Below are 24,715 nucleotides of genomic sequence, written 5' to 3'. Positions count from 1 at the left end.
TGTTTGGCTACAATGATGTAGCCTTAATTTGGCGTAAAAAAGGAGAAGCCTTCAACCCTAAGAACACCATCCCCACTGTCAAACATGGTGGTGGGAACCTAATGTTTTGGGAGTGTTTTTCAGCCGGTGGACCAGGGAACCTAATAACAGTAAACGGCACCATGAAAAAGGAGCAATACATCAAAATTTTCAACAACAACATCAGGCAGTCTGCAGAGAAACTTGGCCTTGGGCACCAGTGGACATTTCAATGTTTAGCAGACAAAAACATTAATGTTTTGCAGTGGCCCAGCCAGAGACTTGATTTAAATCCAATTGAGAATCTGTGGAGGGAGCTAAAGATCAGGGTGATAGCAAGTAGACCCTCCAACCTGAAAGAGTTGGAGCTCATCGCTAAAGATGAATGGGCAAAAATACCAGTGGAGACATGCAAAAAGCTGGTCAGCAATTATAGGAAGCATTTGATTGCTGTAATAGCCAATAAAGGCTTTTCTATTGAATATTGAGAAGGGCATGAATAATTTTGGACATGGCACTTTTTGTTCAAATGTAAATAAAAGAGGAGTAATATTTTTTTTCCACAATGATGCCTCTTGTACATCGTCTTATTATCTTTTGGAAGAAACCTGTGTCATTTCCGGTCAAAAAAATTTGCTAGTTGAATAAAAGTAACTTTAAGTCAGAATTTGCCAGGGGTATGAATAATTTCATTCTATTTCATGTCAAGCTCAAACACTGCTGGTGGTCTCTTTGACCACCTTGTTTTCCAAGACTGCAAGGGTCAAAAGGTGAAAACTATAGACATGTTAAAACTTAAAAAAAGCGCTAAAGGTCAAATGCACCAACAAGGTCAGTTCAGAAAGTGACGATGCTTACAATACAGCTGAAAATACCTCTGAGTGAGCCCTTTTCTCTGCCAGTTTACCAGAGCCCAACAGCTTCATGACGTTCTTGGCCCCCTCGGCCACAGCGTACTCTATCCGTGTGTGATGGCAGAGCTCCTCCACCCGCAGGTCCAGCGGACTGATGATGGGTTTGGCTGCACCACAACACCACAAATATATTTATAGTTATGTGTGTTGTTGAACTGTAAATACTAATGCTGGAGGAGCTATGTGTGAATGTTACCAATGACATCATTGTTGTCGAAGCTGAGCTCGCTGGTTTGGCTGGCTTTGAGAATCTGCATTCGGATGAACTCGATCTTGGTTTTGCTGTCTTGAAGCATCTGCTGTGCTGTTGCAAGCAGTTTTCTGTCCTGCGAGGTCAACAATAGAGGCATAAACGTCAAGTCATGCAAAAACAAATTCATGTGGTGACGGGAAATTCTCCTACTGTGAAACTCAGTTTTTTAAATACATTTAAAAATGTAATCTTTTTTACTTCGCTTTATTAATGTATGTAACATATTTAACACTGGTAGCACTCTTGTGCAAGCTGGTCAAAGGCTAAACATATTATTTCAGAGACTGTTACCATTCTGAGTGTGTTTGAGAAGGAAAGGCTTCCGTTTACAAGTAATTTCCTGGTTGACATCAGCCCTTGCTAATTTCCCACAGGGCTGCACTGTGTGTGTGTTTTGTATGCGTGTGTGTAGCCAGAAAGGATAAGCTCATCACCAGCACCACTCCTATGGCCAAAGCTCTCAAGTAAGTCGTAAAAGCTGCACTCAAGTCAATGAAGTAAAGCAGTACTGGTGCCTGTATTTCTATCCAAGTGAATTAAAATATATTTGGCCTTGTGTGTTGGCCTCTTTTACTTACAAATTCACTACCATTCAAAAGTTTGGGTTCACTAAGAATTTTTTTAAAGGATATGAATACTTTTTTTCAGCAGTGATGCAATAAATTGATTAAAAGTGATAGTAAACTTATCTAAATGTTTCAAAAGATTTCTATTTCGATACTGTTAATTTCTATTCAGCAAATAATCCGCAAAAAAAAATGTATCCACAAAAATATTAAACAGTGCAACCGTTTTAAACATTGATAGTAATAAGAAATGTTTCTGCCACTGAACATTTTTTTTTTTTAATTTATTGCGACTTTTTCTCTCACAATTCTGACTTTTTTTATTCACAAATATGAGTTTGTATCTTGCAATTTGGACCATTTTTCTCAATTACGAGTTATAAAGTTTGTTTAGTTTAAATCTCACAATTCTGACTTGACTCACAACTGCATGTTATAAAGACAGAATTGTGAGATATAAACTCACAACTCTGAGAAAAAAAGTCATAATTGTGAGTTTATGGCTCAGAATTTAAGTTTGAGTTTATATCTTGCAATTCTGACTTTATAACTTGCAATTTTGAGTTTATAACTCTTGTGAGTAAGAATTGTGAGTTTACGTCAGAATTGTAAGTTTATATCTCAGAATTGCAAGTTTGCCTCGCAATTTTGACTTCATAGCTCACAATTGCAAGTTTATATCATGCAATTCTGAGAAAAAAGTCTGAATTGTGAGTTTATATCATGCAATTCTGACTTTATAACTCAGAATTGTCAGTTTATATCTCAGAACTGTAAGTTTATTTCTCAGAATTGAAAGTTTGTCTCAAAATTCTGACTTTATAACTGAATTGCGAGTTTATATCACAATTCTGAGAAAAAAGTTTGAATTGCAAGTTTATATCAGAATTGTGAGTTTATAACTCACAATTGCAAGTTTATAATGCACTTCTGAGAAAGTCTGAATTGTGAGTTTAATCTGGCAATTGAGACTTTATAACTTGCAACTGCAAGTTTATATCACGCAATTCAATTTTGAGTTTTTATCTTGCAATTCTGACTTTATCACTTACAATTGTGAGTTTATAAATCACACAATTCTAAAAAAGTCTGAATTGCAAGTTTATATCTTGCAATTCTGAGAAAAAAAGTCTGAACTGCAAGTTTATAACTCTTGAATTTATAATCACACAATTCTCACATTTCTCAGAATTGTGAGAAAAAAAGTCAGAATTGTGAGAATAAAAAGTTTCAATTACCGTTTTACATTTTTTTTAATTCAGTGGTGGAAATGGGCATCCATACTAAAGACTTCAGTAATGGCTGCTAAATAAAAAAATTAGCTTTGCCATCACTGAAAACAATACATTTTTAAAAAATACATATATATAACATTTCGCAATATTCCTGTTTTACTAGATCACTCATCAAATAAGTGCAGCTTAGGTAAGCAAAGCATAACATTTTACTGACTCCAAACTTTTGACTGGTTCAGGGCCAAGCTGGTTATATAGTGTTCTCTCATGTGCTTTGTAAACAACAGAATCCTGGATTCTACATCACTGTTAAAAAAAAGCCTCAAGCGAAAAGAGTCATTAAATAAAACCAAATGGTACATTACCTTTGAGGAGCCATTTGAATACATCTGGATCATGTTCTCGGCTCCCTGTTTCACCTTCAATTCAATGTCGTTCTGTTTTTTCAGGGCTGCTAGTCTGCTGCTGATAGTGCATGTTCGTGCTTCACTTTTAGGGCTGTCCAGCGTAAGAGGGCACTCTGGGAAAGAAACAGCAGAAAGTTAGTAGGATCCAAAGAGATTCCAAAGACAGACTTCTAAAGTAATCTAAAGTTAAAGAGACAGTTTAACAAAAATTTAAAATTCTGTCATTAATTATTCACCCTCGTGTCATTCCAAACTCGTAAGACCTTTGTTCATCTCCAGAACACAAATTAAGATATTTTTGATGAAATCTGAGAGCTTTCTGACTTTGCATAGAAAGCAATGCTACTAGCATGTTAAAAGGCCCACAAAGGTAGTAGGACATCATTAAAATAGTCAATCAGTGGTTCAAATATAGTTATGAAGGTGCACTTTTGTGCACTAAGAAAACAAAAAGCACTTTATTTAATAATTTCTTCTTTTCTCTTCGATGCGTTTTATATACACAGAGTTAGAAAGCTCTCGGTTTTCATGAAAAATATCTTCATTTGCGTTCTGAGGATAAATGAAGGTCTTACGGGTTACGAGTTGAGTAGACAGAAAGCAACAGAAATTAAGTTTATGCACTTTTCTATCGCCACTTCCAGATTTTTGGCTAAACCATAAAAAACAGGAAGGATGTTGCAACAGGAGTACCTGATTCTTTGTTTGACCTTTGAGTAACATTAAGAGTCAAGTTTAGAATCTGCACTGGATTCATTTAAAACATATGCAACCTTTACAAAGCTGGCCATATGGTGTAAGCACTGAGGGTGATTACTTAATTCTGTAAGTTTTGCAGTTTCCCAGGAATGTTTTTGGGTTGCTTTGATGAAGGACTGTGAAAACGGAAATTGTTTCAATGACGCACAGCACTACTTTTCATGTCCAGACAAGTAAATCTCCCCCACCTCAACAGATAAATGAAACCTGTTAGACTTCTGCTAATAACAAACAAAAACATCAGCTCTCACAAAGGGACTTTATGTGACTTCAGAGCGGGGTAATATAAAAAATATGGTGGCAAGCAAAACACACACATAACACAGATGTTTTTGGTAGCATCTGTGATTTAAACTTCAACAGCTATAATGGCAATACAGTAGGTAAGGTCAGTTTTTTTTTTATGTGAATCACTTTTATCTACTTCCACTTCTCTGTTAAATCAATGTTCAAATCTGTTATATCATGTAATAAAAAGCTAAATAAATTGAAAAATGTTAATTTTATATTACTGTTGGTGCATAAAAATGAAACTATATTTAATAAAGCCTTTTTTTTAAACTGTATTTTACTGTGTTTTACATTAAACATTTAAACACTGGCACTTTGCTTTTTTTCATTAATATTTAAATATTAAAAGCGAATTATAAATGTTACAAAGGATCCTTAAGGATCTTTTGAATGTTCAATCCATCAAAGAATCGTTAAAAATCCTTGTCACGGTCTCCACAAAATATTAACTGTTTTAAAAATACACTGCAGCTTAAAAGTTTGGGATTGGCAAGATTATGCTCATAAAAGTTCCATTTATTTGATTTAAAAAACCTACTACTATGAAATATAATTGCAATTCAAAATATTTTTATTTTATTTTAATATACTTAAAATATAATTTATTTCTGTGATGCAAAGCTGAACTTTCATCAGCCATTACTCCAGTCTTCAGTGTCACATGATCCTTCAGAAATCATTCTAATATACTGATTTATTACTTTTATTATTAATGTTGGAAACAGTTGTGCTGCTTAATATTTTTCTAACAAAGCAAGTCTTTACTATCACTTTTAATCAATTTAACACATCCTTGCTGAATAAAAGTATTAATTTCTTTCAAAGAGAAAAAAAAAATGCACTGACCCCAAACTTTCAACAAGGTGTTTTAAATAAATGCTGTTCTTTTTAATGTTTTATTTATTAAAGAAATCTGAAAAAATATCACAGGTTCAAAAAAATAATAATTAAGCAGCATAACGGTCTCCAACATTGATAATAAATCAGCATATTAGAAAGATTTCTAAAGGATCATGTGACACTGAAGACTGGAGTAACGATGCTGAAAATTCAGCCTTGCATCACAGAAATTAATTATATTTTAAAGTAAATTCAAATAGAAAACCACTATTTTAAGTTACAACTGTTTTAACTCACAATATACATTTTCTTTTCAGTATTTTTCTCCTTTAAAAAGGATTTTCTTGAGCACCACATCAACATATTAGAATGATTTCTGAAGGATCATGTAAGACTTAAGACTGAAAATTCAGTTTTGCAATCACAGGAATATACAGTGGTGTGAAAAAGTGTTGGCCCCCTTCCTGATTTTTTTTATTTTTTTGCATGTTTGTCACACTTTAATGTTTCAGATCATCAAACTAATTTAATTATTAATCAAAGATAACACAAGTAAATACAACATGATGCAGTTTTTAAATAAAGTGTTTTCTTATATAGGAAAAAAATAATCCAAACCCACATGGCCCTGTGTGAAAAAGAGTTTTGCTGCTTCTGGACCTGGAAGACTTGCTGTGATAAATGGAACCATTCTGCTGTTTACCAAAAAATCCTAAAGGACAATGTCTGGCCATGTGTTCGTGACATCAAGCTGAAGCGAACTTGGGTTCTGCAGCAGGACAATGATCCAAAGCAAATCCACCTCTGAATGGCTGAAGAACAACAAAATGAAGACTTTGGAGTGGCCTAGTCAAAGTCCTGACCTGAATCCTATTGAGATGCTGTGGCATGACCTTAAAAAGGTGGTTCATGCTCGAAAACCCTCCAATGTGGCTGAATTACAACAATTGTGTCAAGATGAGTGGGCCAAAATTCCTGCACAGCGCTGTAACAGACTTATTGCAAGTTATCGCAAACGCTTGATTGCAGTTGTTGCTGCTAAGGGTGGCCCAACCAGTTATTAAGTTTAGAGGGCAAACACTTTTTCACACAGGGCCATGTGGGTTTGGATTTTGTGTTTACTTGTGTTATCTTTGATTAATATTTAAATTAGTTTGATGATCTGAAACATTAAAGTGTGACAAACAACTGTATTACATTAAAAAAACGGTTATTTTGAACAGTAAAAATATTTTTACACAATCCGATTTTTTTTTATGACAGACGAAAGTTTCAGAGGCAGTGTGTAAACTCGATTAACATAACCTGTATTTTTTTTTTTAACATGCAAAAATCTCGGACGAAAATTTCGTACTCGTGTGCAATGACATTAAATCCAGCAGCTGGTGTTGGATGCAGGGTTGCCAAGTCCGCGTTTTTCCCCACAGAATTGGTCTACTTTTAAACTGTTGCCATGGGTTGATTTCCCCCAGTTATTTAAAGGTTTTAAATATTGCAGAAATTAAATTTCAATAAAAAAATTATTTTTGTTTTGTTGTACACTGTTAAGTAAGAGCTTTAGGTTTTTTGCAAAATAAATATGTTAAGAATGCATACTCTCCCATGTCTCTTTTTGATAAGGATACCTACCATTTACATATTATATTATAAAAATATTAACTTTATTCACATACTAAAGGGACAGGACAGGCTACTCCTCCCAAAATGTACCAAAAAAAGTAATACCGTGACATTATACCGTCACCTTTCAAAAGATGAAAAATACCGTGATATTAATTTTAGGTCATATCGCCCACCCCTACTATGCACCGTCAACCTCAAAAAATGCGTTAAACTAAACAAACCTGCTTCATAGACAGCAGAGTATGAACACCTCTACACTTGATGATTTAGCCCATTATAAAACCTCCAGAGGGTTGTTAAGGTTCAGAGCGGAAGCGAGAAGGTCGTCTGTGATAAATAAATCTTCACAAAGCACCTAGTGTGAAAGCACATCTTAATGAGGAACAATTGTCTTTTGTTAAGCACCTGGAGACTCCTGAGTCACATCATTACGCAAGCCGTAAATACAGATGCCTCTGTTGTGGTTATTATAAACAGAGTCCGCAGGGTAAGGAATAATGCGCCCACACAGCAGGTATTACTAACCGATTACAAGGAGACTTCAGAAGTGCTTAAAAGCAGATTAAAGTCTGGACTAACTATTTATTTCATACTTGTTTGCACTGCACAAAAACAGACAGATGTGTCTGTGCAGTGGGTGTAATAAGAGCTGAGGCTATAATGAGGTGCAGAAGGCTCGACCCGGGTCAGCAGCGAGTGGAATAGCCTGACCAATTGCACTGTCTGGACTCCCAACAAGTGCTGAGCAACTATGAGCTCACCAGCGAGGCACTGGCACTGAAGCGCTGTTGTCTTCCAGTGGCATCTGCTGATTTCTGCTTAGCGGACGCAGACTGAGGAGGTCAACACAGAGGTGTGACACGCGGCGACATTCCTCTCACGCTGAGTCACCAAACAAAAGCCTTTCTCATCAGATAAGGTTTCCATGCCAGGCTAAAATCTTGTCCCGTATAAGGATGTGGTTGGTTAGAAGTGAGAGAGATTTGATCAAGCTTCTTCTCCTCACAACTAAATATTGTAGTCCAGAAGAGGTTGCTCTGTAACTGTTCAGTTTCGATGATCACATACACTACCAGTCAAAAGTTTTTGAACAGTAAGATTTCTCTTCTGCTCACCAAGCCTGCATTTATTTAATCCCAAGTACAGCAAAAGCGGTAAAATTGTGATATATTTTTACTATTTAATTAACTGCTTTCTATTTGAATATATTTTAAAATGTAATTTATTCATGTGATCAAAGCTATCATTACTCTAGTTTTCAGTGTCACATGAAATTATTATTATCGATACTTAAAACAGATGATTACATATTTTTTTAGGATTCTTTGATGAATAGAAAGATCCAAAGATCTTTTATCTAAAATAAAAAGCTTTTGTTACATTATGCACTATAGCATTCAAAAGCTTGGAATTTTTATTTAGCAAAGACACTTTAAATTGATCAAAAGTGATGATAAAGACATTTATAATGTTACAAAAGATTTCCAAATGCTGTTCTTCTATACTTTCTATTAATCAAAGAAACCTAAAAAACTACTCTGCTGTTTTATACATAATAATAATAATAAATGTTTCTGAGCAGCAATTCTGAATATTAGAATGACGCTAAAAATGTAGCGTTGAAATCACAGGAATCAAATTACATGTTAAAATATATTTCAATAGAAAACATAAATCAGCATATTAGAATGATTTCTGAAGGACCATGTGACACTAAAGACTGGAGTAATGATGCTGAAAATTCAGCCTTGCATCACAGAAAACCATTTTTTTTAATTGCATTAACATGTCACAATATTACAGTTTTTTTTCTGCCTTTTTTATCAAATAAACACAGCCTTGATGAGTAGAAAAGTCTAATTTAAAAAGCATTAAAAAACTTACTGTACATAATAATAAGAAATGTTTATTATGTTTATAATGTTTATATTAAAATGATTTCTGAAGGATAATGTAACACTGAAGACTGAAAATTCCGCTTTGCCATCACAGGAATAAATTACATTTTAAAACATTAAAATACAAAAACTATTTTTTGAACAGTACAAATATTTCAAAATATTACTGAAAAATATTACAAAAGATTTCTAAATGCTATTCTTCTATACTTTCTATTCATCAAAGAAGCCTACAAATTTTTTACTCAGCAGTTTTCAACATAATATTAATAATAAATGTTTTTGAGCAGCAATTCTGAATATGAGAATGATGCTAAAATGTAGCTTTGAAATCACAGGAATAAATTACATTTGAAAATATATTTTAAAAAAAAATGGTATTTTGAATTGTAAAAATATTTCAAAATATTACGGTTTTACTGTGTTTTTGATCAAATAAATACAGCTTGGTGAGCAGAAGAGCCTTCTTTCAAAGCATTTAAAAATATTGAGATATAAGTTTGATTGTTTATATCAATTTTATTTCACGGCAACAATATATATCACAATATAGTTATTTATTCTTTAAATAAGGTCTTTTTGTGATATTTTTGATACCATAGAAACGTCAAATTTCTTGTCACCAGTGTCAACATTACAAAAAACTAATAATAGCCTAAATGTAAAAATAAAACAAAACTTACTGAAAACAAGTAAACAGTCAGTGATTAAAAAAAGAATAAGAAACTAATTACAAGCAATAGGAAAAAAACTACAGAAGAACAAATAAATAAGAAATGCTACACGCATAGTAATCAAATGTATAAAAACACTGCATATTCTTCACTATGTAAAATAAATACAGTTCTTCTTTTTAAAGTTACAAAAGTGATTTAGTCAAGAGCAGTGAGAGATTTTCTTTCTTTTGTTGTTTGATTAACATGAATGTCAGACAGCAGGAACATTAGACTGCTGTCACTTTAAGAGCTGCCTGGATCCAATATACTGTTACACATGTGGGTTTTTTTCTCAGCTGTTTGTTTTCACTTAAGACTTAAATTACAGTGTTTACAAGTTTATTTGCAAAGACGGGTATTTTGACACATAAAAGTAAGTATTTAACCATCTAAGGCCTATAAAGTGGCAAAAATAACTGTGTTCAATACTCTCGTGCTTTATGAGCACTGTCAGCAATCAGAAACAGTCTCTCAGACAGTGCGTGCATATAACAATTCTCTTTCACTGCAGATTGCATTTCAACGGCTTAAAATCACTTTTTTTAAACGCAATGCTCAACAAGCAAACGATACATTGTTGTGACCACGTAGCACAGCAATGTCACGCAAGCGTGTAACCAAGATAAAGACCACAACAACTCAAAATCGTTACAGGTTGACACATTTCTACCAGTTAATCGCATCTTCTGGTATATCGCTCACCGCTATGCTCAAGAAACACTTATTACTATCAATGTTGAAAGACAGCGCTGATTTATATTTTCATAATTTTTCTGGACTCTTCAAAAGAACAGCATTAATTTGAAACAGAAATCTTTTATAACATTACAAACGTATTTATTGTCACTGCATCCTTGTTGAATAAAAGTATTAATTTCTTTTAAAAGTACACTACCAGTCAAGTTTTTAGACAGAAAGATTTTTAATGTTATTTAAAGGAACACTCCACTTTTTTTGGAAATAGGCTCATTCTCCAACTCCTGTTCTGGCGATATCACTTTTAGCATAGCTTAGCATAGATCATTGAATCCTATGAGACCAATAGCATCGCGTTCAAAAAGGACCAACGAGTTTCGTTTTTTGTCCTAATTAAAACTTGACTCTTCTGTAATTATATTATGTACTAATGGTGCGTTCACACCGGACGCGACTTGCGCGGAAAAAACGCGCTATTCGTGCGTAGTTGAACGCTTGAACATTTGAGTTTACTCGCGCCATTCGCGTGGTAAAATTCGCGTCATTCGCGCGTGACATTTTCTTCACAACAGACGCGAATTCGCGTCAAGGGAGGGGCTTCTGCCTCTCGTCAGCGGGAAAGTAGTTGTAAAATAGGTGAATGAGCTCAATTTGCCAGCTTTAGCTTGCTTGTAGTCTCAATATGTATGTATATGTAGGTCAAATTGAGTAAAGAGCGTTTTTTAAAACTAACCAGATTGTCCAACCTCTTCACTCACTTTATTCCTAGCAAGATCCCTTTTATTCCTGTTTCTACAAAAGTCCAAAGATGTATCATACAGCTCCGAGGAACCACAGACAGCAACGGTGATTTTGTCCTCCATTGTTGTTTTGGATTTCTGCCTCCATCACTACTAGAGCAAGCTCCTGATTGGTTAACGCGGCGCGGATTTTCGCCAAAGTTCAGATTTTTGAACTCGCGCGGCAATCGCTTGAAACGCTCAATGCGCGCCGCAGGATGGCTATTCGCGTCTTTGCATTGACTTAACATGTAAATCACTCACGCTTGCCGCTTCATTCGCGTCCGGTGTGAACGCACCTTAAGACCGGCGGAAAATGTAAAGCTGCAATTTTCTAGGACGATAAGATTAGGAACTACACTTCCATTCTGGAGTTATAGTCAAGGAAGTTTGCTGCCGTAATATGGACGCAGCAGGTGCAGTAATATCATGCAGCGCCTGAAATTAGTTCCCAGCTAGGTAACTGCCAATGTGACCGGAATTTTTGAAATTGTGACCGAACTTTAGGCGCTGCATGAGTCAAGTTTTAAATAGGACAAATACCAAAACTCGTTGGTCATTTTTGAACGCGATGCTATTGGTCTCATAGGATTCAATGATCTATGCTAAGCTACGCTAAAAGTGAACGGCTGAATGGCTGAATGGATTTCAAAACAGTAAAACTCAACTTATTAACTCGGGGGGGGGAGTTGGAGAATGAGCCTATTTCCAAAAAAAGTGGATTGTTCCTTTAAAGAAGTCTCTTCTGCTCACAAAGCCTGAATTTATTTACAGCAAAAGCAGTAATATTCATTCGTCACTATGTAAAATAAATATATTTCTTCTTATTAAAGTTACAAAAGTGATTTAGTCAAGAGCAGCGAGAGATTTTCTTTCTTTTGTTGTTTGATTAACATGAATGTCAGACAACAGGAATATTAAAATATTTTTACTTTTTAAAATAACTGCTTTCTATTTGAATATATTTTAAAATGCAATTTATTCCTGTGATTAAAGCTAAATTTTCAGCATCAATACTCTTCAGTGTCACATGATCCTTTAGAAGTCATTCTAATATGCTGATTTGCTGTTCAAGAAACATTTATTATTATTCTTATCCATATTTAAAACAGTTGAGTTTTAAATACATTTTTTTCAAGATTCTTTGATGAATATAAAGATCTAAAGATCAGCATTTATCTGAAATAAAATGCTTTTGTAACATTATACACTATACCATTCAAAAGCTTGGAATCAGTATAATTTTTGGGGAAAAAGAAATTATAGAACTTAATACTTTTATTTAGCAAGGATGCTTTAAAGTATTCAAAAGTGATGATACAGACATTTATAATTATACAAAAAAAAAATATATATATTTCAGACAAATGCAGTTCTTCTAAAATTTCTACTCATAAAAGAAACCTGAAAAACAATTCTACTCAGCTGTTTTCAACAGAATAATAATAAATAATGTTTTTTAACCGGCAAATCAGAATATTAAAATGATTTTTGAAGGATCGTGTGACTGGAGTAATGATGTTAAAAACTCAGCTTTGAAATCACAGGGATAAATGACATATTAAAATATATTTAAATAGAAAACAGTTATTGTAAATAGTAAAAATATTTAAATATTGTACTGTTTTTGCTGTACTTTGGATCACATAAATGCAGGCTTGGTGAACAGAAGAGACTTCTTTACAAAACATTAAAAACCTTACTGTCCAAAAACTTTTGACTGGTAGTGTATATCTTCCTGACCTCAAGGTTTTGAATGGTAGTATGTGTATATAAATACAGATGTCACTGCAGATGCTTAAAGTTTACTGACGAGAGCCTTACTCATACCTAAGAGAAGATCCTCTGGATCCTTCACCACGATATGAGCGTTGAGTTCCTGCAGCTCTTGATGCAGCTCCTCCAACTTCTTGTTGGACTTCTTGAGCATATTATCAACATATGCCAGTCGCTTTTTTTCCGTAGTGACCTTTCTAAGGTTCTCCACCCCCTCTTTGATCTTCAGCTCTTTGCGGATCTCCCTCTTGATCTGCTCCTTGATTTCGTCTAGCTTCTGTTGCACCATGGTATCAGACAGGTCAAGGTTGTGTCCCAGGCCTAGCCGGTCCGAAACCATGTGAGCCTGTACAAAACAAACATTAACATGATGTCAATATCCTACATATCATATGAAAAAAAAAAACACACATTCCTAGTAAACACCTGAAGAAAATTCCCTCCTAAGTCATAATTGTCGCCTGCAGTATCATGAGTCATGATAAACTGCATTCATATCTCCCAGTGCACCCTGCACACTAACCCCTAAGCATGAACGAAAGCACACAGAGGTACACACATAAAGAAACTCAGTATCACTGACATCAGCAGGGAGGATAACTGGTCTGAGTGGGTGAGCCAAATCCTGCTTAGCCCAGCTCTTCATGAGCTCACTGACAACACGTAAGAGAACTGACACGGCTCCTCTAATCTTCCTCCAGGGGAAAGTCAAGCCATAAATAAAGCTTAAAACAAAACTTTCAGCAGAATGTGCTCATTCAGGTCTAAAGGAGGGTGAAGGTGAGGTTCGTCAAGCATGCAGAGACAATATGCAAAATACATGTAGATCTATAATGGTCCTATTATTTAAATACATCATTTCAACATTTAAATATTAAAAATTGAGATGCACTGATAATATTGCTCTGGAAGATACCAATAAGACACCAACTGAATAAATGGCTGATGTTAAAATTCAGTTAAAATGAATTCAGTTAAAAATTAACAGATGTTAAAAGTATTTTGTGTAAATGCATACAATAGAAAACACTGTCAACTAAAATCAGGTGTTTCATTGCTACAAGTGAGCCATTACAGCATTATAATCAGTGTTGGGAAGGTTACTTTGGAAAGTAATGGGTTGCAGATTACAAGTTACCCTATTTGAATTGTAATTAGTAGTGTAACTATTTCTATTACTTTTATTAAAGTAATGTAACGGATTACATTTGATTACGTTTCTAAATTTCTCATTCATTTTCATTTAAAGCAGGCACACTGTAAAAAATGACCGTGAATTTAACGGTAAAAAACTGTAAAAATGCTATGGTAAAAACCTGTGATATGGTTAACGGTAAGTTCCCCTTCTATATACGGTGAAAAACTGTGTTGGACATTGCATGTAATTTTACGACAGTATAATGGGAAAGAAATCAATCAAATCTGTGTGTGTGTGTGTGTGTGTGTGTGTGTGTGTGTGTGAAAATATTCAGATGGAACTCCCTTTGTAATCTTTAAAGGAGTAGTTCACTTCCAGAACAAAAATTTACAGATAATGTACTCACCCTCTAGTCATCCAAGATGTTCATGTCTTTCTTTCTTCAGTCGTAAAGAAATTGTTTTTTGAGGAAAACATTTCAGGATTTCTCTCCATATAATGGACTTCTATGGTGCCCCTGAGGTTGAACTTCCAAAAGGCAGTTTAAGGCTCCGTCCACACGAAGCCGGTGCGTTCCCTATCTGATCATTTTTTTTCCTCGTTCTAAAAAAAAATTCCGTAAACACGAAACCACTGAAAACGGTGTAGTATATATGCCAGACCAGTGTGGGGTGCTGTAATTCTGCCATAGAGATACGCTATACACGGAGAAGAAGACTTTGAGCATGCGCATAACCTTGCGCGCTGTATATGAACTAAGAAGAAGACGACGAAGATGCGAACATTATCGCTTGTTGCTCATAAAAGTTGCATAGAAGCAAATAGATTTTGCTGTAATAAAGCTAATAGGCTTAGTAGCAACACCAACGCAATCATGTAGTCCGCCAATATTGTTGTTGCTGTTACGTGTGACGCAGCCGACACGTGATGTGATGACATCATCGTTTCAAAAAATATACGTATTGGCTGTACACACGAAACCGCGAGGGTGTCGTTTTCAGATTTATCCACTTTGGGACCCAGTTTCAAAAAATAGCGGATTCAGTCTCCTAAAACGCCGGATACGTGTGGATGAAACGCCAATACGATAAAAAATGTATACGTATACAGCGAAACGCGTCTCCGTGTGGACAGGCCCTAAATGCAGCTTCAAGGGCTCTAAACAATCACAGCAGAGGAAGAAGGGTCTTATCTAGCAAAGCAATTGGTTATTTTCTAAAACAAACTGACAATTTATATACTTTTTAACCTCAAATGCTTGCCTTGTCTAGCTCTGCGAGAACTGCGTGTTTTCCGGTTCAAGACGGTTAGAGTATGTCGAAAAACTCCCATCTCATTTTATTCTCCAACTTCAAAATCGCCCTACATCGCTGTTTTACCTTTTTTTTAATGTAAAGGACGTTTGATCTTCTTTGCATGTTCACTTTGTCGGTACTTCTGCAGCGATGTAGGACGATTCTGAAGTTGGAGGAGAAAATAAGACGAGCATTTGAGGTTAAAAAGTACATATATATATATATTTTTTTTTTTTTTGTGAAAATAATCGTTTCACTAGACTCTTCCTTGGCTGGGATCATTTAGAGCCCTTTAAAGCTGCATTTAAACTGCAAATTTTGGAAGTTCAAACTCAGAGGCACCATGGAAATCCATTACATGAAGGGAAATCCTGAAATGTTTTCCTTAAAACATAATTTCTTTACGACCGAAGAAAGAAAGACATGAACATCTTGGATGTCAAGGGGGTGAGTAAATTATCTGTAAAGGTTTGTACTGGAAGTGAACTTCTTTAACATTTTCATAAGTTAATAAATGTAATTAACTTTAATTACATTTTTTTTCTCAGTATCTGTAACAGATTAGTGTTACATTTATTTTGTAATTAAATTACGAAACTCTGTTAATTGTAACTAGTTACTCCCCAACACTGATTGTAATGCACAGCATGAACAAATTGTTTAATTTGAGACATGCTTTCAACTCACATTTAAGTGTTTTTAAATATAAGTGTTTTTAAAGATTAACCTTTGAGTAAGTGTTAGATGACAGCAGAGGTAATCTAAACGTAAAACTAGAAATTACCATGTGCATTTAAAGGGCATGTCTGTCGATTTTAAACCAGATTTGTATTCTTTTTATTTTTAAATCACTGTAGTGAAGGTAAATTACCAGTGTGTATTATTTTTCCATGTGTTACCTGCACCAAGATGTGCCCTTCTATTTGCCAGCAAAAATCCACCAGATGACATATTTTAAAAAATGTCTTTTTGGTGCACAGGCAGCCAACTTTTTATTAAAACCCCATCTTGCCAACAGTGTATTACACCATTAAATATCCAATACTGACAGACACAGATACATTAAAACATCTCTGACGCTGGCAGATAATTTGATACGTTAGTGATATATTGTGCAACTGAATGTTCTGAAATTTTAGCTTTAGTGACCCTCTTGTTTATAGCCCTCATCCATGATTTTGAAATCTCACTGTGTGCAGAAAAAAGAAAACAAATAAAAAATAACCAACATGTATGTTTTGACACTCTGCTTACATGTACAGCACTGACTCATGGGTCAACTGAAGGTCATGGAAAAGCAACTGTCCTAGGTATTCATAGGAAAAAGTTACACTTTATCTCTTCCTAACTTATGCTGCTACATTCAGGTCACACACAGAACCAGTTATTAAAGAGACAGTTCATTCTCACAGTTCATGTAAGATCTTTGTTCGTATTCAGAACACAAATTAAGATATTTTTGATGAGATCCAAGAGCTTTCTGACCCTGCATAGACAGCAAGGGTCCGTCCACATTTAAGGTCTAGAAAGGTACCAAGAACATCGACAAAATAAGTGGTTCAACTGTAATTTTATGGAGCTAGGGTGACATGAAGGAGAAGAACAGTTGAATAAAGTTATTTTAGTTTTTTTGCGCAGCAAAAAGTATTCTCGTAGCTTCATAAAATTAAAGTTGAACCACTGAATACACATGGACTATTTTGTTGTTGTTCTTGGTACCTTTCTGGACCTTGAACGTAGTAGGACCCCTGCTGTCTATGCAGGGTCTGAAAGCTCTCGGATTTCATCCAAAATATCTTAATTTGTGTTCCAAAGACGAATGAAGGTCTTACGGATTTGGAACAACATGAGGGGGGAGTAATTAATGACAGAATTTTCATTTTTTGGGTGAACTCTCCCTTTAAACAGCAAAATTTGCAGGACATGCTTCCATTAATACTGTGTTTTGCTCATTAACACTTAACTGACGAGGGTTAAAATCACTTTAAATGCCTAAATAGAGTGTCCTGAAGTAACTAACACCAACGTCTCTAGACCTCTCATTCACCACATAAAACCAAATGATGCAGAAGTGTCTCTTCCACTTTCCATAATACTCTCAGACTTATCAGTTCTGGGAAAAATGCTGACAAAACGTGTTTCAGTAACAACAGTGTCATTTCCAGTTTACAAAAACTCAGAAAAACACAACAGATTCCTGGTTGTAATTTAAATGCACTGGCAAAATGACATTTGACAGGACTTGGTTTTGTACGCCAGACAACTGAATTGACAAATGCCCAGAAATCTTGTGATTATGTCTGTTTGTGAATAACATAAAAAGGGAAAATGGGTAGATATCAACAAATAATTATTGTAGTAAGAGTGAACATCTAGAAGTCACTTTCCACAATTATGCACTTTAATAAAATCAAGTTAAAATGGCTGACAGCTCATTGCAGTTGTGTGACAACAAACAACAAACATAATCTTAATGTTTACTATTGTAATAGTTTAGAGAAATGTGTTTGTTTAGATTAACCAACAAATCACTCAGGTTACTAAAGTCAAGTTTACACTGTAAACACCTTCAGAGTATCTTGATAACTAGTTTCAGAGTGTTAAAAACAAGACCATCTCAAAGACAAACCCCAACCACATAACTACAAAATCATTTGTAAAACACAAATGAGCATAAACCAACAGAACAACTTTATTCTAAATTTCCTAGTATAGCAAACATTACTAAAGTACATCTCAGAGGAATGCTGTGGTAATAACATACTGGACTTACTTAAATATTGCCTATTAGCTTAATTTAAATCTGTTTTAGTTCACGTCCTCAACCAGTTTTGCTGTCTTAGTAGGCAGTAGGCAGCTCACTAGGTTTTGAGACACAACCAGTGTGTACAACTTCAATCCATCACAACTTCGTCTTTCCAGTAGGAAACATGGCATCAAATACAACTTAAATTTTATGTGGAGACGCTACTACGACTGTACGGGAAAACACAACATCTGAACTCCTGTCACAAGTGATTTTCGGGCCCCATTCCCCGTTTTCCCGTGACATGAGCTCTTCGGCGAAGGGAGCAGCTCGTCCCAAAGGAAGAAAAGTAGTGGTTAGAAGAGAGCTGCGCTTAGGGCGCATACTACGTTTTTAAAGCATAAAGGTCACCGTGCACACTTAAATAAACTTTACATCTGTGTTGTATGAAATAAAAAACTTTTCCTACCTGCATGGGATCGGCGGCCATCTTGGTTGTGAACTCTTTTTTTTGAATCAAACTCTGGGGAAGGGGAGGTGAGTCACTCCCAAAAAACAAGCCTGTTATGTTTCCGTCTCAAGCGAAAAGCGCTTTATTTGGGGTAACGTTACGATCCATAGCGTGGCTGGGATACGGAGGGGTTCCCATTGTTGAGCTGGCGGGTTTGTTGTAGATGCAAGGGTTTAGACCCGAGCTCAGAACGGAGATCCACGCTTTTGGGGTGAGCGCAGAGCTGAGCTGCTAATATCGGAACAAGGGGAGGCGGGTGGCAGAACGACCCAAGTGCAAGTTTCTGTTCCCGCACCCAGTTCAGCCGCGGCCAGTCCACCCTCGATCATGTGATCAATAACAGCTTCACAAACACACAGGCTTCAACACAACGAATTCTATCAGGACTTTATTCTGTTAAAAAGTTATTCTACTGCGATTAGCACAACTATATTTAACAGGAGTAGCACACTGTGTATAGTTATTAATTCTATACGCACTGTTATAAGTAGACGTTTCTGCAAAAGAAAAATGTAATATATCGTGATGTATTTTTTTATTGGAAATCGCAACTCATTTTGTTGTAAACTATTCTAGGACTAAACTGTTGTATATAACTTTCTAGAATGTGCTTTAAAGGGGGCTGGGGCCCACGAGGGGGCCTTAGTCACAGAATGACATTATTTAAATTGTAATAAAATAATGTAAATTAAAAATGCTAAAAAAGCAAGATGCAAATATATGTTTTAACATGTCTTCTTTAATAATGATAATTTTTATTCAAGAATGTACAGTTCAATCATAAAATAACTGGGTGGGGGTTCATATATAGTGTTGGACAAAGAGGTGCCTTCGAAGATGTATTTGACATAATACAGCACTCATTTTATTGTGATATACACAGTAGGAAAAGCTAAATATTTCATTTTTATTTCAACCTCCACTACTAGTCAAAAGTTTTTGAACAGTAAGATTTTTTGTTTTTAAAGAAAGTTTCTTCTGCATATCAAGCCTGCATTTGTTTGATCCCAAGTACAGCAAAAGCGGTGAAATTTGGAAATATTTGTATTATTTAAAATAACTGCTTTCTATTTGAATATATTTAAAAATGTAATTTATTCCTGTGATCAAAGCTACATTTTCAGCATCTTTACTCTAGTCTTCAGTGTCACATGAAACTTCTGAAATCATTCTAATATGCTGATTTGCTGTACAAGAAACATTTTTTATTAGTATGATCCATATTTAACACAGCTGAGTACTTTTATTTTATGAATAGAAAGATCCAAATATCAGCAATATCTGAAAAACATTATACACTATACCATTCAAAAGCCTGGAGTATAATTTTTATTTATTTATTTTATTTTGGGGGAACAATATTATAGAAATAATACTTTTATTTAGCAAGGATGCTTTAAATTGATCAAAAGTGATGATAAAGGCATTTATATTGTTACAAAAGATTTCTATTTCAGATAAATGCAGTTCTTCTTAACATTTTATTCATCAAAGAAACCTGAAAAATTTTACTCAGCTGTTTTCAACATAATAATAATGATAAATGTTTTTTGAGCAGCAAATCAGAATATTGAATGAATTCTGAAGGATCATGTGTCTGGAGTAATGATGCTAAAAATAAAGCTTTGAAATCACAAAAATAAAATACATTTTAAAATATATTCAAATAGAAAAGTTATTTTAAATAGTAAAATTATTTCAAAAGTTTACAGTTTTTTGCTGTACTTTGATTCAAATAAATGCTTTCTTTACAAAACATTAAAAATCATACTGTTCAAAAACTTTTGACTGGGATTTATATGAAAGTAACAGCATATCATATTGTGATTTTATGCGAGCAGGAACAATATTCTGTATTGTTATTATTCTATAGGGAAATATTCTCTAGAAACAACTAATTCCGTTCATCTATAGGCGAGGGACCACATTAATTTCAAGTTTTTTTTTCTTTACACCAGTCAATGAATTTAGATTTGCTCTGCAGGAGCAGGAACAGTCATTCAATAAGGATTTACACTATAAACCTGGCACCGCTTATTCTATAGAGACGTTTTATAACAGCTCCCAATGTATTTTACTCATATAAAAGGACAAATCCTTAATGAATAGATTTTTTTTTTCATTAGAAACATGGACAAAGTCAGACTGATGGTGGTGAGGAAGGCAGAAGCATAGACAGGAGGTACATTAATCAGTTACAAAAAAAAAAATGGTATTACAATAATTAGAGATTAGTACATGACGGATTGGTCTTAAACATGTTGATAGATGCTTTTACCGGGAAATGCTCTCATTTTCTAAGAAAGGAATTTAAAAAGAGTTAATACAGAAAGTGACAGAATTACCTTCAGCCAACAGAGGGTGATGTTCTCCATAAATTCTGTGCCTGTCAATATATTATTAGAAACCATTTAGAATGTATCACAACAACTTAAAACGCAGCTTATATCTCTGAAGAGACTTTTTTAAAGGTTTTTAATCATTTTGAATAAATCAAATATTATGTCATACACCACACACTTTAAAGATTGGTTGTTTATAGACAATTCAGAATGTTGTTTTCCAATAAAAAAAAAAATTGAGAGATCATCTGGAGGTCTGCTTTAGATACAGAGAATTTGGACTCTTAATGCTCCCAGGATTGATTTATGGACAGGTTAATTGCAGAACAGGAAGAATAGCCATCCTGTAACCAAAAGATAAATGTCACACACGCGCACACACACCAGTGGAAGGTGATGTGTTTTCACAGCCTGAAAGTGAAGTACACAGCACTATACCAAACGAACAGACACCACAACTAAATTGCAGGTCCACAACATATAAGAAAGGTCATTCTGTGCAAAACCAATTCATAATTGATTATGATACGCAAGGATGCTCGCTGATATTGCTTTTCAGCTCCAATGGTTAACCTCATTTAAACTGCCAGATATTACCATATACGTTGAATTTCCACAATATTAGACCTTCACAAAATGGTCTGTAGCTGACAAAGCAACTACTGGGTTGAATATGAAACTAGGTGCTCCATTAGTGTCTCTTTCTCAGAGCTCAGCAAAGAAACGATGAGCTCAGGACTTCTGTTCGGAAATGTTGTGCTCCCTGAGTGAATCCATGTGGTCGTATCTGTGCGCAGAAGCTGTCGGTCTGTCCCGCTCGCAGTAGAGTTTCCCATTTGTGTAGTGAAAACGGTCACCAGGTACTAGCTGGTTATGGCAGATGGAGCATACAAAACACTGGAAGAGTAAAGAAAGAACTGACTATGAGGAAAACATATGCAAAAACACACATAAGCATATAAGAACCTGGACCACAAAAACAGTCTTGTATGTATATTTGAAGCAATAGCCAAAAATATATTGTATAGGTCAAAATGAAAGATTTTTCTTTTATGCCAAAAATCATTAGGATATTAAGATCACGTTCCATGAAGAGATTTAGTAAATTTCCATACCGTAAACATATCAAAACTTAATTTTTGATTAGTAATATGTATTGCTAAGAACTTCATCTGAACAATTTTAAAGGCGATTTTCTCAATATTTAGATTTTTTTTCCACTCTCAGATTTCAGATTCTCAAATAGTTGTGTCTCAGCCAAATATTCCCCTATCCTAACAAACCATGCATCAAAGGAAAGCTTATTTATTAAAAAACAAAAGCAAAAAAAAAAAGACCCTTACGAGTGGTTTTGTTGTCCAGGGTCACATATCAGCCTATGAACAAGCAGTAAAAATGTAGATCATCTTTAATTAACTGTTTTTAAATGGGTCAGTTTAATAAAGTAATTTACCTTGACATGGAAAACATTGCCCTGTGCTCGCATAACCATTTCATTTGCTGGGATGGACTTACTGCAAGCCCTGCAGGCTCCACTGTGACCGAATAATCTGTATTGAATATCAGAATCACAAATATGTCTTTTAATAAGCAAGTCATTAGTCTTCTTCCTCTCTCACAAACACAGAAAGTCCACAAGAGAAAATAATAGCTGAATTTATAAAAGTGACCCCATTCAAAAGTTTATATCCCCTTGATTCTTAATACTGTGTTCTTACCTGAATGATCCACAGCTGTGCGTTTTTTTTTTTTGTTGTTTTTTTTTGTTTAGTGATAGTTGTTCATGAGTCCCTTGTTTGTCCCGAACAGTTAAACTGCCTGCTGTTCTTCTGAAAAAATCCTTCAAGTCCACAAATTCTTTGGCTTTCCAGCATTTTTGCATATTTGAACACTTTTCAACAATGACTGTATGATTTTGAGATCCATCTTTTCACACTGAGGACAACTGAGAAACTCATATGCAACTATTACAGAAGGTTCAAATGGAAAAACTATGCATTAAGAACCGGGGTGAAAACTTTTGAACAGAAACTATAACTTTTTCTTATTTTGCCTAAATATCATATTTTTTCATTAAGCACTGCCCTTCAGAGGCTACAAAAGATAGTTACATGGACAAGGGACTCACGAACAACTATCACTAAACAAACAAACAAAAAAAACAGCTGTGGATCATTCAGGTGAAAACACAGTATTAAGAATCAAGGGGGTGTAAACTTTTGAACAGGGTCACAATTCAGCTATTATTTTCTTTTTGGACTATATGCAAACATCTTTTAAGTAAAATATCTTACTCAGGTCAGTACTAAATAAACAATAACATGCATCTTGTATGATCCTTCTTATTTTGGTTGCAGATTCTGAAAGGGGGATGTAAACTTCTGACCTCAACTGTATTATTGAACGATGCAGTAGTATTTCAAAAGATCTTCTTTTGTGTTTCCCTTAAAGGGATAGTTCACCCAAAAATGATTTATTTATTATTATTTATTCACCTATATGTTGTTTCAAACTTGTATGGATTTCTTTCTTTTGATATACACAAAAAGAAGATAATTTAAAGAATGATGATAATCAAACCGTTTCTGTTCAGTTTCAAGTCAGTAAAAACTAAGAGAGTTAAGTTCCACAGAAAAAATAAGTCATATAGGTTAGGAATGACATTAGGGCGAGTAAAAGATGACAATTTTCATTTTCGGAGGACTATCCCTTTAAGTCTAACCCCATTTTCTTTACTACATTGTTAGAAGACTTATTAGATGTATGCTGCTGCTGCTCTCATTTATCTAGTACATTTGTTAGCTCAGGGTGTGAATGATGGTAAATTATCGAGGATGGTGATAACAAAGAGTGTTGTTCCCGTAGTCTGACCTTATATAGTCACTTTTGCAGAGGATCAAGCCACGCTTTGTGAAACACGATGAGCCAATTTCTGCCAGCTGGGCTTGACAGCAGGAGCACTTGAGACAGTGGCAGTGCCAGTATCCATCCAGAGCAAACAGGAGGAAGCGGTCTGAAATCTTGCATCCACATCCAATGCACCTCTTCAACGCCAGGGCCCCCATTCTGACATGAGGCGCTTGTGTATTACAAGCAGTGTTTACCATAATAAATGGGTCACTACCTAGAATAGAGAAAGCATGCAAACTGAAAAGAAGCAACTGGACAACAAACAACACTATATTCAATTAGTTTATAAGTAGACAATAAATAAATGTATTTAACTAGAGGTCCTCTATCTATTTGACACTGGGAGATAAACAGATAAGTTCACTTACACTTGTTTGGCACAAGGATGCGCACTTACCCGCTTCACAACTTCAGATCTCGCGGACTCATCAGCAGAGAACAGATGACCGCCTTCAGTCTGTCAGACGCCGGTCCATAATTTGTCTTTAGGCAATAAAAGAGTCCTAAACATGGATATAACTATTTACTTACGATCTAAATAACGTATCGCTGATATATCCTCATGAGGTCTGCGCTTGTAAGTTAACGGCGTACGTTACGCTGCTCTATTACCAGACTTCTATCCCCTTTAAACATCCGTGAGGTGGCGTCAGGCGCGCCTCAGCCAATCAGCAGTCACTTAAATTTTGGTTTCGTGTTGAAGCAGCCCAGCAGATGCTACATTATTGATGCTATCAACATCTGAATGGCGTATTCGTCATTTAATGTACAATTTAAATTTTAATTGTAAATCGCAAAACTAGCTGGCCGAAATTGATTTGTCATAGTGACTTGAAGTTTAGAAGAACCGCTTCACATTTCTCATTCGGAGTCATTTACAATGGGACCTTAATCACCCATATTAAAGAGCTAATTACAGCACACACACAGCGTCATGGCCAAATCACTATGAAAAGAAACCTTGACAGCAGTCTGATTGGGTGGTAATAGAAAATCATCCGT

General features: G+C 35.1%; 2 protein-coding genes across 2 annotated transcripts in view; both read right to left on the bottom strand.

The window, feature by feature from the left end:
• The window catches only part of pkn2a (protein kinase N2a), a 31,870-nt gene extending 13,181 nt beyond the window's left edge, over window positions 1–18,689 (bottom strand). The window contains exons 1-5 of the mRNA XM_073849419.1: window positions 18,420–18,689; window positions 12,826–13,117; window positions 3,352–3,506; window positions 1,129–1,258; window positions 894–1,039 (exon numbers count right to left, since the gene is read on the bottom strand). Of these exons, the coding sequence (XP_073705520.1) occupies window positions 894–1,039; window positions 1,129–1,258; window positions 3,352–3,506; window positions 12,826–13,117; window positions 18,420–18,440 (744 nt within the window). The 5' untranslated portion in view covers window positions 18,441–18,689. The remainder of the gene's footprint in view (window positions 1–893; window positions 1,040–1,128; window positions 1,259–3,351; window positions 3,507–12,825; window positions 13,118–18,419) is intronic.
• Window positions 18,690–20,497: 1,808 nt separating this feature from the next.
• On the bottom strand, window positions 20,498–24,298 carry lmo4 (LIM domain only 4). Its single transcript, XM_073849623.1, has 4 exons — window positions 24,111–24,298; window positions 23,675–23,927; window positions 22,257–22,353; window positions 20,498–21,700 (listed from the first exon to the last, which is right to left on the bottom strand). Exons 2-4 carry the CDS (start codon window positions 23,908–23,910, stop codon window positions 21,536–21,538), a joined length of 498 nt encoding a protein of 165 aa, XP_073705724.1. The 5' UTR covers window positions 23,911–23,927; window positions 24,111–24,298; the 3' UTR covers window positions 20,498–21,535.
• Between the last annotated feature and the right edge of the window lie 417 nt (window positions 24,299–24,715).

Source organism: Garra rufa, chromosome 10, assembly GCF_049309525.1.
Source record: "Garra rufa chromosome 10, GarRuf1.0, whole genome shotgun sequence".
NCBI classification, from domain to species: Eukaryota; Metazoa; Chordata; class Actinopteri; order Cypriniformes; family Cyprinidae; genus Garra; species Garra rufa.
This window is presented reverse-complemented; position numbering and strand designations above follow the sequence as displayed.